This window comes from Podarcis cretensis (genome assembly GCF_951804945.1).
Source record: "Podarcis cretensis genome assembly, chromosome: 4".
Classification (NCBI taxonomy): domain Eukaryota; kingdom Metazoa; phylum Chordata; class Lepidosauria; order Squamata; family Lacertidae; genus Podarcis; species Podarcis cretensis.
The window spans coordinates 19,364,470-19,378,098 of record NC_137173.1 but is presented as its reverse complement, the minus strand read 5'-3'; the positions used below and the strand labels follow the sequence as shown (position 1 = coordinate 19,378,098).

Here is a 13,629-nt window from a genome sequence, read left to right as displayed (position 1 = left end):
CTGTGGTTTAACCCACAGTGCCACCTGCATCCCATGAGGTCAGTGTAAGTCACCCCAAAGATGGGGAAAGAGCCAGAGAGGGATGGCCTAGGCTGGATCCTAAGCCTGTTCAGCATGGTCCCATGACCTGTGAACCCATTATACAACATTGTTTAGAAGGGTTTTCCCTCCACTGCCAGAGTTAGGCAGAACAGCAGCAGCCATGCTGCTGAGCAGGCACTAGATATGGTGTAACTTTATTCTGGCTTAATTTACACCAGTGTAAATTAGTTCTGCATACCCAATCCCTGCAATTCATTCCTATCAGATAACAAGTGTTGTATAGTTTGTACTTCCCAAAACAATATGCAGACTAAAACAAAGCCATCCTGCAAAATTCACATTCTCCTGAATATTGCAGTAAAGTTCTCCTGTCAAGTAATGTTTACAAAACGGCATATAGGAGGGTGAGGTGTGCATAAAATTTCATGTGTTTGTGAAAACAACAAACAAAAAAATGCAATATATCCGGGGGAAAAGCTTTGCAAAATATTGTGTGGATAAAGAGAATTTCGCACTAAAACGCTGGCAAATTTTCACGAGCAATTTTTTTTTTATTACACAAAGCCTGCCAGGAAAAACAACAACCCAGGAAACTTTATATGGTGATGCTCAAACATGCCTTAGGGTTATAGCACAATGCAGGGTTTACAGAAAAAGGACAACTAACACCTACTGTGCCCTATTGCTTTCTGTGAAAGTGCTAAGTATGTGGTTAAGCAACCTTGTAAAATAAACCCACAAATGTTACCAGCCTCCTCAGTGCTGGCAGAGGACAACGAGGAAGCTGGCTTTCTTTGCTGGGTGAGGAGGAACGGCATACTCTCCTTCTGTGGGAACCCACTTGGTTTCCATGCTGGGTGCAGAGTAAGGAAAGGCCCGCCTGTCCCTCCGCCATCATTCTGCTCACTCCCATTCATGCAGTTCCTTGTTGCCTAGGGTTACCTGGCAAGTGTTTTAATACATGGCTGGCTGAAAGTGAAGTAAATACAATCTAAAAGTCCACAATATCAGCGGGAGCTGGAGCTGGAGCAATGCATCTAGACGTAGTAGCAGACCTAAATTGGACCTGAAACCAGGCCAACAAGCTTACACTTTGCCTTCACGACCCTTTGCGAGGAAATGTTCATACCAAACCTGAGCCAGATATTGTGCATCTAGATTCAGAAATAAGAGCAAATTTAATGGAACGTATCGCCAAGGAAAGCTGCATAGGTTTACAGGTTTTTTAATAAGTTCACATCCCAACATATATAAGCTGATCAAATGCTGGTGTGAAAAGGCGACCGGTGGGATGAATGCATTTTATTTCAGCCTGTTCTGTGGTCAAACTGGACACAGAGATTGACTGGCTGCAAAACACCACATGCAAAGCAGTAATACCTATCTAGGCAATGTGAAAGAGCTCTTCTTGTGCAAAAGGCATGCATGCACGCAGCACAGCAGCATATGTTCACTTAAAACGCCAGTGTGACGTGAGAACCAGAATTGATGCAACCCACCAACCAGTTACAGCAAAATGATCTGGATTTTTTTTTCCAGCTCAAAAGGGCATTGTGCACCAGGACCCAGTTGTGAGAAGCAGGCTTAGTCATTTCACTGGGTGGGAAGGGGAAGCTCTACGGGGTTAATGTGGGGGGGGAGGCAGGGGGGTTAGCGAGTAAGCAGAGGTGCAACTCCTAGCAAACAAATGCATACACTAAGAGATTTTTTTTTTGGGGGGGGAGTACTTTCACAATGGGACGTGGGTAGCACTGTGGGTTAAACCACAGAGCCTAGGACTTGCCGATCAGAAGGTCGGCGGTTCGAAGCCCCACGACGGGTGAGCTCCCGTTGTTCAGTCCCAGTTCCTGCCAACCTAGCAGTTTGAAAGCACATCAAAGTGCAAGTAGATAAATAGATACCACTTCGGCGGGAAGGTAAACAGCGTTTCCATGCACTGCCCTGGTTCGCCAGAAGTGGCTTGGTCATGCTGGCCACATGACCTGGAAGCTGTACGCCGGCTCCCTCGGCCAATAAAGCAAGATGAGCATGCTGCAACCCCAGAGTCGGTCACGACTGGACCTAATGGTCAGGGGTCCCTTTACCTTTACCTTACTGTCACAATGCAGATTGTCCTCAGATTTTGATGCAGCTTTTTGAGAATGACAAAGGAGTCTTGAAAAGCAGCAATCAAACCAGACACATCTGCTGCTATTGTAGCAGTCTTTGCAAATTCTAGAAAAGCCAGCTGGCTCGCAGGAACATAGGAAAATGCCAGTGGTCCATCCAGCTTGATATTGTCCACGATACTGATATTGCAGCAACTCTCCAGGATTTCAAATGAGAGCCTCTCCCAGCCCTACCTGGAGAGGCCTGGGATCAAACCTGGGAACTTTTGCATGCAAAGCAGATGCTCTAGCACTGGAACTGTGGCTCGTCCTTCCCTGAACACCAGTGCTGATCTGTGATGATGGCAAAGCAATTCTGATCCCCTAAATTTAAGGTGGGGCATTTTTAGAAATATCACTATTATCTTTTCTTTTTTTTAATTTCTTTTTATTGAGTTTCTCAATAAATCTTTGTGCTATGTATGGATATTTCTTTTGGATTTGTTGACTTGTTTTTTTTCTTTTGGATTGTTTTTTTTTATAAGAAATATCGCTATTATCCAACATTCCTGTTCTGCAGACACAATAGACTTTTTCTTGTGGGACAGATTTAGAGCACCATGCCTGTCTAACTGTACTTCCCTGCAGAGTCCTGAATAAAATCATCCCAATCCTTATGCTACTAAGGAGGAGGACGGAGCAGCCTAGATAGATGTGCAGATTATAACAACGCAATTCTGCCTACGCCTATTAAGAGTTAAATGCAATGGGTTGTATTCCACATAATCAAAGATTAATGTTCTGTAAGTGCAAGAAGTTATCCTTGTGCAGTGGAAAATTCCCCTGTGTACCTCCTAAATCTATTTCAAGCTTTCCTCCCAATGCTCCAAAGCAGATCTTGGGGATAGTAAAGGGCACACATAGGGTGAAGCGGGAGAGAAAATCCCATTGCAGCTGTGCTAATCCTTGCATTAGTGCAAGAGTTGAATATCGCCACTGAGTTCAAAGGAAGCTGCCTTGAACCAAGTCAGACTATTGGTCCCTCTAATTCTCCAGGGTTTCAGACAGGAGCATTTTCCAGATCTTCCTGGAGATTCCAGGTGCTGAACTTGGAACCTTTCTGCATGCAAAGCAGGTCTTCCACCCCTGAACTAAGGTTCTTTCCCAATACAACATGGTCTCAGGTAAAGGTGCACAGTATATAGACTTGCAGCCTTAATCATCCAAATGCTTTGGAAAGCGCTGTGCTCTATATTTAGACACACTCTGTCAATTTAGTAGAGTTACTATAACAGAGACTTTGAAGGTAGGAACAGCATGGGGAAACCTGGGATCCTGCCTCCCTCCCCATTCAGTTCGTGTTTGATGCACAGTTGTGAGACTCTAAACTTTTGATAAATTGCTAGCAGTTTTCAAGTTCTAAACTCAGCAGGATGCAAGGGAAGCCAGAGATGTCACATTATCAATTCAAAGACCTTATCAGCAGGGCAATAAGCTCATATGGCACAGTGACAATTTTGCAGAGGGGATCGCTACACATCATTACAAATTACCATATCTTGTGAGAGTATTTGTTATTTTCGAGGACTTCAGAGCTCTGAAAAAAAGTTCTTTCCCATGCCTTCTGTTTCAAGAGGAAGATGGCAAATATATGAATCGCAATATGACTGGTCAAGAGAGGAAGAAAGCACAAGGCCATTGTCTGAGTGTCAGAATCTAGCCAGAGCATAATTCGGGGAGTGGAGACCTGAACTAAGAAATAGAAGTGGGATTCTGTATAGACCTCCAACACCATAACTCTGTGTCAGGGACTGGACTGAAGAGGAAGAGGAGTGGTGAGGATCACACCCCCTTCTCCTGTAGCTTCCAGAGAAGAAGGCAGCAGAGTTATGAGGTGTTAGGAGAAGGAGGAAGGGAGGCTGACATGTTACTGAGCAGCATAACCAACCCCCCTTCTCCCAAAACAAGGAGTTCGTTAAGGGTGCAAGAACCAAGGGCACAGAGACAATTGTCCATGGACGAACGCTGTAGAGGCAGGTGTTGTTGCTAGAAAGGAAGGGGGAGGAGCTCAGTGTGAGCAACACCATCATTGAGGAATGACTGGATTTGTTGTCTTTCGATGTGTCAACTGAATAAAATCACAAGCAAGAACTTTCTTGTTTCCTCCCTGCTTTGTGGTGCCATCAGAGGAGGGAGACAATCAAGTAGCTAAGTTATCCAGCCCAAATAATTTTGTTTGTCCCATCAAAGACCCCACGCCTGGACCCCTGCTTTGACTCCATGTTCCCTGCTTTCACCTACAGCCCCACAAGAGTGAAGGTGGTCTCAGGCCCAGCAAGCAGTGCAGAACCAGCAGAGGACTTCACCTCTTAACCGTTGCCTGGTTGGGGAAATGGAGATGCTGGAAAAGAACCAGGTGCACATTGGGACTGAGCAGATGAACAACAAAGAGGAGGAGCTATCTGTGAGAACTCTCCTGGGCCTTTGCGGGGATAGTAGATCCCTGCTAAGTTACCATATGGCAGCTTTGCATTGTTCCACTCCCAGGCATGGACAGTAAGACACTGGGAAACTGTGCTCATTATTTGACCACCTAAGTCCCATAGGTATAAATTCTAACTGAACCTGCTTGTTCCACTCAGAACCTCAAGAGGGATTTCCAGAATGTCTCTATGCCCTTGGTTGGTGGGGGAGTGAAGAAAAGGAAATGTTATATGGGCAGTGTCAGGGAACTGCCATCAACTGAGAGGCGAGAGGTGGAAGGGCAGTTGTGTTATAGGGAACCTGCGAAAGTCTTGCAAAGCAGTTCCTCCTCTGGCGAGGAGGAAAGTCCCACCTCCAGTGGAGAGGAGGTGGTGGGACCAGGGGATGCTAGGGAGAGCCTCAACACCGACCCTGAGCAAGCTGGAGATGAGGGAAGTACCCCTTTGCCAGCGCCCACTCTGTGCAGTAGGTTTCGGTACAGGGAAGGGAGGAGAAGTTTGGGGGTCACGCGACTGTTATGCTGGAGGAGGTACAAGGACGGACCACTCCCAGATTCTGCTAGCGACTGAGCCAGACATGAACTTGTGACGCTCTTCACTGTAAATAGTTTGCACAAATAATAAAGCCTGGAAAAGACAGGTCAGTCTTGCCTGTTTGCTCTCGAGCAACCACACCACCATCTGACAGCCAGGCTTCAGGTTGCAAAAGTTTTTATCTCGAGCAGCATGAAAACCACTAACTCTTGCCAGTTTAGTTGCCTTCCAACTCATGGAGGGTGACCTTCTGAAGTGGGTGGTTTCCTTTGCTTGTGGAAGCTTCCTGGACATTTCAGAACCCCAATATTTCAGCAGGTCTTACGTCTGATATGAACATAAGAAGCTGTGTTATACTGAGTAAGACCATTGGTCAATATAGCTCAGTATGACTACGTTGGCTGGCAATGACTTTCCAGGATTTCAGACCATGGTCTCTTCTGGTCCTACCTGGAGATGCTGAAGACTGAATCTGGGACCTTCTGTATGCAAAGCAGATGCTCTACCATTGAGCTACAGCCTTTCTGGCCTTGACACAGGCTTCTCCATGCCACTGTCATAACATGAAAAGTGGTATTTCATTATATAGTTCTTCTTTGATACATGAAGCGTTTCTTCACCAATGGCAACAGAACTACAGAAAACCACCATGTATAAGAAACCTGTAACAAACCACAGTACTTATTTGGGTGGCTGTATGGGGTAGTCATTATATGAAAGCTTTTTCCAGCATCCTACATAATCCAGCTAAGTTGTAAACTGGGCCCTGACTGAGACCATGGGAAGCCAATTACTTAGGAGATGCAAGATATGGCTGACGGCAGGCAGACCAGATGCTACAATTCTTCCAACACTTCCCAGTGCAAATCCTTCATTATTCAGGAAGTGGTATAATATCATTATTCGAATCTGGATGAATATGGTAAAGAGATGAATATGGTAAAGAGATGAATAGTGTATGGCTACTCACATGCAAACTGAAGTGTAGCTTCTCTGCTCAATATGCTGCCAAACATGTTGGTGGTAAAGCACTGATACTGCCCAGAATCTTTTGTTTCGCTCGGGTTATTGATGATAATGCTCCCTTCTATCACGCTGTACCGGTAATCACTTTCGGTGTCTATCTCCGTTCCATTCCGGAGCCATCTTGGGAGGAAAGCAGAGAAAGTGGTCTGAGAGGGGTCCATTTCAAGGCAACGTAGAAGATGTAAGCACAGTGTAATTGTAAGAACAACGCTTTTCAGGTGTTGCTATCTGAAAGTGTGCTAACACTCAAGGGGGGGGGGGAATCACCATCCCCTGTTACCAATCTGGCTGCCTTCCAACTCACAGTGACCTTCTGAAGCGTGATGCTTCCTGTACTTGTGGCTCCCCATGCATTTAGAACTCTAAAAAAATGAAATCTTTGCTTTTCTTCACCTATCTTCATGATTCTATCCTAATTTGAAAACTAATAAATATGGACCAAAAGAGACAGAGAGTCCTAATATTCTGGTAGCTCCATCGGTAGAGCATGAAGCATCTCAAGGTCATGGGTTTGGGCCCCAATTTGGGCAAGAGGTTCCTGCTTTGCAAGGGGGTTGGACTAGATGACCCTTGGGTTACTTCCAACTCTGCGGTTCTGGTGATTCTGACTCCAGGAAGCTCCTCACTTCAGATAGTCAACCTCCATGAATTGGAAGGTGGTGGAAATGGCAAAGGGGGGTGTTTGGAACTAGAGTGCTGCCCCCTCTCATCTGCTAACTTAGCATGTTATCTGAAAACCTGAAGAAGGCTATTTATTTATTATATGGATAAAAGGATTTCTGCACTGCCCATATCATAAAATAACATGGTGGCCTGCAACAATAAAGCAGAAAACACCATTAAAATCAGTATAAATCACCAGCTTTAAAAAGTATTCAAGAGACTCCTGAAGGTCAACAGAAAGGATGTCTTCCGGATCTCTGCTGGAAGAGCATTCCACAGCATGGGAACAGTGACATTAAATGCCCAGCTTCTTGCTGAGGCCAGTCAGGCCTCTGGATCACATTACATACCTGTGTAATTAACATAACCTTTTTGTGGAACAATTAGACACGACGCAGAAAATCGATGGTCAAAATCACCTGCTTTTTTTTTTTTTAATTATGAAAAACAGTTGAAGAGTACGTAACAAGGGCACAAAGCCACATATATATTTCGGAGATACTTCTGGATCAAATAAGTAACCAACCCAGGGAGAATGAATCCGGCAAGCATTTTGTTTTTTACCTGTAGGTTGGTGCTGGGTTCCCTCGTGCTTGACAGGTGAGGGATACTTTCTTCTCATCTGAATCCATGGGGAAAATTACATTGTCAGGCTCTTGTATAAACACCGGCCCATAATCGACACTCTCTGTGAGGAGAGAAAGGACATTTTTTTCTAGAGATCAGAGTGAAAGCTTTGTATTAGCCTTGCACAGTAAGGGGTATTTGGGGGGCGGTGCGGTGCATGCTTGAGTTATTTCAGACATGGTTCATACATGCATGTTCCTTCCCTGATTACTGGCTCAGCAAGTAGAAATGTAGAATCATAGATTTGGAAGGGACCACAAAGGTTCTCTAGTCCAACCCCCTGAAATGCAGGAATCTTTTGCCCAGTGTGGGGCACAATTGAAAAACTTTATTGTCACTTGTACAACTTGTATACAGTGAGATTACTCGAGTACCCCCCACTCAGCTCTCTTGGTCTTAATTCCCCTCGTTTACTGACTCATACCCACCAAACCCAAAAAGTCAGTTGCCCTTTTGTTATCTTTTCATTCAGCAGCCTAACAGCCCATGGATAGAAGCTGTTCTTTACCCTGTTGGTGCGACTAATCATGCTTCTATATCTTCTGCCTGAGGGCAGGAGATCAAGAAAGTTCCGGCCAGGGTGAGAATCATCCCTGAGAATTTTCCTCACTCTCCTGAGGCAAAGTTCTTCCGCAATGTCATCCAGTGGATTCACGGGACAGCCCATAATATATTGTGCTGTATTCACCACCCTCTGTATGTTCAGTTTCTGTTAATTGATTCTCATGAAAACTTACAGATTCTGGCTTCACACAATTAACTCAAGGCAGTGTCAATTTACTCTTGGCAGAAAGCCAAGGTCTGCTTGACCTAGAAACTACTTACTCCGATTGGTTAACGACCAGCACTCAACTCTGTTATCTAGGAATGCTAGCAGAGTTTGGGGTTAGGTGTGTTAGGAGTAGGAGTGCTGTGTATGGTTAAGAGAGAGAGAGAGAGAGAAAGAAAGGATTTATTTTACTTTGTTTTGTATGCAGAAACTCTGCTGGTTTCTTTTCCTTTTAATAAATGCTGTAAATAGTTATTCTGAGTCTAGCTGACTAGTCATTTCCACCTCAACTAGCTTCTTCGCTGTGCAGGAAAACTCTTCTACGTTTGGGCTAAAGCCATTAGAGCTATGCCTGACACTTCAAAGTTCCATGACTGTAGGCACTTCCAATCAGTTGATGTCAAACCAGCGTACCACACCATGATGCAGTATGAAAGGACACTTTCTATTGTGGACCGGTAGAAGGAGATCATCAAATGTTGATTGACATCGTTCTTTCGCAATACATGACCCTGAGATTAAAAGGCTTATGCTCTACCAGCAGAGCTTTCCCAGGGATTCCTTGCACATGTGAAAAGGCTGCCTCACAGTCTGAATACAAGAAGAGCCTGCTGAATCACACCAATGTCTCATCTAGTCCAGCATCCCATCCTCACAATGGCCAAACCAAATGCCTGTGGGAAGCTGGCCATGAGCACAACAGTACTCTGCCCAACTGTGATGTCAAGCAACTGGTATTCAGAGGCATGAATGTCTCTGGCTCTGGAGGTAGAGCACAGCCTTTGACAGACTTGCCCTCCATGAATTTGCCTAATCCTCTTTAAAATATGTTTACAATTTCTCAAGAGCGGAACTGCTAAAAGCCAACAAGATGCACAAATCAATTGGAGGAAAACAACCTCTCCCATAACTGCGAGTGTAACTGTGACTGGGTTGCTTAAATCATCTTCTTCATAGTCAACGTTAAGGAGTAAATATTGAGCGATGGGCCAGGTCACTGGTAGCTTTCTTCTCTATAAATCTGTCTAACCCCTTTTAAAGCCACCCCAGTTGGTGGCCGCCACTGTAAGTTCCATAATGTAGCTACACATTTCATGAAAAACTTTATTTTCTGTATCCTGAGTCTTCCAACATTCAGCTTCATTGGTTACCCATGAATTCTAGTGTTAGGAGAGCTGGAGAAAAACTATTCACCATCCACTTTCTCCATGCCATGAATAATTTCATGAACTTCTTTTCTCTAAACTAAAAAGGCCCAAATCATTCCTCAAAGGGGAGTTGTTCAAGGGAGGGGAGTCTCTGAAGACTAACAAACTCATTCTGGCATCAGGTTTTGTTGAGGAGCATTTGAAGATTGCTTATCTAGGGCTGCCAGATGTCTAGGAAAACACAACAACCATCAGCTTAGTCTCCTTCTGTACCTTGAGGTGTTTTAACATGCAAAAATATCAGTGTAAGGGCAGGACTGGTACTGAGGTTCTCCAATACTACTACCCTTGAGGACACCTCAACCTGCTTGGTCTGTAAGGTCTCTGGGCAGCATGGTTGTTGGCCCAGTCACAGCATCTCTGTTTTGCCTCTTGCTCAACTCCATAGCTCTCCCATCCCAATAACAATAGTAGTAATGATCTCTCTTTCAAAGGAACACATGCATAATAGGTGATGGAATATGCTTCCTTTTTCTTTGTCACAAGGGACAGAAGGCTGACATTTGCTGACATCATTGTGGGACATTTGCTGAGGCCTATATCCTGCCAGGGCTCCCACCATGAACCCCTGGATCTTCTGGCTCCCCTCCCTGGTGTTGCTACTAGCTCACCTGCCCTCTCCAAGCATGGCAAAAATGAAAACACAGAAGATCACTGATCTTGCCCTCTCTCGCTGGACAGTGTTGTAAATTGGACCCAGCAGGAAAGGTTAAGCAAATGTGATTAGGATGTGAGCACCTAGCTCAGGGTTTCCCAAACTTGGGTCTCCAGCTGTTTCTGGACTACAGCTCCCATTGCCCCTGACCACTGGTCCTGCTAGCTAGGGATGATGGGAGCTGTAGTCTAAAAACAGCTGGAGACCCAAGTTTCAGAAATGCTGATCTAGCCTATGGTGATAAGACATCTGCTTTTCATACAGATGTTCTCCAGTTCTATCCCTAGTATCTCCAGGCAGGGCTAGGGATGTCACCTGTCTGCAAACCCACACAGTGGCGGTCGGTCAGTGTAGACCACATTGAGGTAGAGGAACCAATTGTCTGACTCAGTCTGAGGCAGCTTCCTATGGTTCCCTAGTCAGCATTGCTCCTGATTGTGGTTTTACTTCGTGGCAGTGGTGCGTAGCTATGATCTGCTATTCTAAACTTCCCACAATGCCTCAGTGCAATGCTATATGAGACACTGTAGGAGATGACTCACTGTATTAGGAACAGACAGGCAAGCATGAGTGCAGAGGGGCTCTGCCAGCTGCCCAAAGGTGCCACATGCTGACATTAGGCCTGTATTTCCTCGCTGATGAACCTCCATGTGGGGAAATGCCTCACCATTTGAATTTCTACCTTGTCACACAGCTACTCAGACTCATGAGGAGGATGGAAATGGCAGCATTAACTATCCAGGAACAAGGTAACACTTTTTTACAGCACTTTGCATAATCACTGCTCTATAACCATCAAATAATTTGCTTCGTAACTTTTGGTGTCTAATTCCCGTGACATGGATGCTCTTAAACAAGCCAACGATTTTCATCTGCTAATTTGGAAGATTTTCACTTATGCACCAAAATACCCTTATGCATAAGGGTTTGCATGATTGGGTTCTTCTGCTTCTCAGCAGACATAATGATTCAGATCAATCCTTGTCAATTTGGGACCTCATAGGAGCATGAAGGGGGTAGCTAGGAAATTACAGATATGAATATCAGCAATCTATCTACAGGAGACTCATAGGAAGACATCTGCAGATATTTATTTTCCATTACTTTTCTACTCCACCCATCTTCAAACGAGCAGCGTGGCTTACAACATCTGAAAACAGCACCACAGACAAAATAGGTAACAAACCTGAAAATCCATTCATGTGAAAGATACAGCTTCCTATTTTGAAAAGGTGGAGGTTCTAGTTATGAGCCTCCTCAGGAACAAATCCCATCAAATTCAGTACTGCTTTCTCTCAGTTAAGCATGAACAAGACATTAGCCTGAAGTTTATGTCCAGAACCATGCACCTTATTACTGACTGTGTAGAATCAAACTTACTGTATTCTACAATTATTTTAATTAAAACTTAAAAGTAAAAACAAAAAACAGCAACACACACAAGCTTGAAAGCATTAGGAACATACAGGCTTTTGCCATTGCAAATGCATTTGTCTTTAAGGTGTCATGAGATTCACTGGTTTTCTTACTGCTACAGGTTAAAGACAAACCTGTCACATAGTTTGGCCACATTCCCACCATACCTTTAAATTGCTATGGTACCACTTTAAAACATCATGGGTTTCTCTCAAAGAACCCTGGGAAGTGTAGTTTGTTAAGGGTGGTGAGAGTTGTTAAGAGAGAACCCTATCATGTAGCTACAATTCCCAGAGTTCTCCATGGATAGAGATTGATTGTTAAAACATTTTGCTCTTGACAGTGGAAATGCTACTACTACTACTACTACTACTACTACTACTAAACATATGTGTTGGAGAGAGCACACACACATTGTTGTTAGCCTCCATCTTTCTCAACGGACAATGGAGTGATGTCAAACAACTGCATTAGCAGCACTAAACTGACCTCCCCAAGACATAAACCTGGGCAGTGTGTGTGGAGGTCCTGGGTTGCCCAGATGACAAAACCCTGCTCTCAGCCTTCCTTATCTGGTCCAAAGGAAAGCAGAGCAATAAGTTTGGCACCAGCTTGGCTGCAGGTGTTGCCCTGCATTCAAAGCACCATCCAGCCATCCTATGGACTCAACTCAGAATGAGTGGTGTCATCAACATGTCAAATTAATGTACATGGAATTATTTCACCTCCAACTCATAAAGTCAGGATGTACTCTGGGGAGAGTCCCCTTGCCCCAAAATTCTTCCTCTTGTTTTATAATGTAAAGCAAGGTCGTTTAGAATTTCTGTGCTAATTTTGTTCCATAGTTCCGCCATCTGCATTCCTCAGACCGACTAAGGTGCTGAAAGCTTGCTCATTCTTTGAAGTGGAACACTCTAATCCCTTCCTCTTGATTAAGTGATGGTTGATTGCTGAAATTTACTTTAATGTGTTTTTCTTCTTTTTAAAAAACGGGAATGTAATTTAAGAACAATACTTTTTTCTCTGAGCAATCAGTTTGCTCGGGAGTCTCTAAGTTGGAAAAGCCAGTCATGGTCTCAGGAAAGAAGCATGTTAATGTGACTTTTAAAGCATGACTCTGGCAGTTTTAGTAGTAGTAGTAACTGTAATTATAATTATAATTCCTTTTGAACAAGTGACTATTTCTCACCCCATGCTACAATTCTAAATTGGTAGGGTGGGAATGTGCATGGCTCCTAAAAGGAAGCAAATCAGTATAAAAAATTATGAGTTCCTATTGAAAATAGTTTCACCTCCCCCTCCCTAAAGTGATTTTCTACAGTGCTCATAGTTGCTGACTCAATTCTGAGTTTAGTTGAGGGGAATTCATTTATCACTGGTGCAGATCATCCTCAGTAAAAGTGTTCTAACACTCATTCTGAGAGATTTCTTTATTACTTTTTAGGACTGAGTCAAAATAGCTGCTCCACAATATTTATGGGTGTCAAAACTAGAGGGGTACTCGGTATTCTTGAGGCAGGGAGAGTGGTAGAGTTCTCCCACAGTTTTTAATTCAGAAAATTCTCTTTTCCAAATTTTCAGCTCAATGTTCAGTGACTGAAATGGGAAGCGTAGGTGTAAAGCCATTTCCTTCCTTCAACAATAGTCAAATAATGTTGAAAGATATTAAAACTGGATCAACATTTGTGCCCAAAAATTCACAGAAGGGAAATTTGGGAGGCCATTTTGATGAATATTTTCCAGAAGGTGATGGGCATTCTTTTACAGTTCAGGAGGAGACTGAAAATGATATATATATATTTTAAGGGCAGAAAGTACTCTTCTGATAAAAGGGGAGGCTGATGGGCAACATTGTGCCTATAGGTCACATTTAGGACTCCAGATTAATAACCTCAAGCACTGAGAGGCTTGATGATACTATTCCTGAAACACTGACTGATGGTGACTGGTTGGAAATTATCCAAGAGGTTTTTTTAAGCAGAGGAATCAGCTGCCACCTTTTGGCCCCAATGCCGTCCTATGTTAAGAATATAAGAATGTAGGAACAGCCTGATGGATCAGACCAATAGCCCATCCTGTTTTCACAGTAGCCTGTGGGAAACTAGAATTTATTTTTTAA

At 43.8% G+C, this 13,629-nt stretch overlaps 1 protein-coding gene across 4 annotated transcripts in view; it reads right to left on the bottom strand.

The window, feature by feature from the left end:
* CNTN5 (contactin 5) overlaps positions 1-13,629 on the bottom strand; it is a 685,915-nt gene that overhangs the window by 235,435 nt on the left and 436,851 nt on the right. For all 4 annotated transcript variants that reach the window (XM_079973413.1, XM_079973412.1, XM_079973415.1 and 1 more), the window contains 2 exons: positions 7,400-7,523; positions 6,117-6,292 (listed from right to left, as the gene is read on the bottom strand). In XM_079973413.1, coding sequence (XP_079829539.1) covers positions 6,117-6,292; positions 7,400-7,523 — 300 coding nt within the window. The remainder of the gene's footprint in view (positions 1-6,116; positions 6,293-7,399; positions 7,524-13,629) is intronic.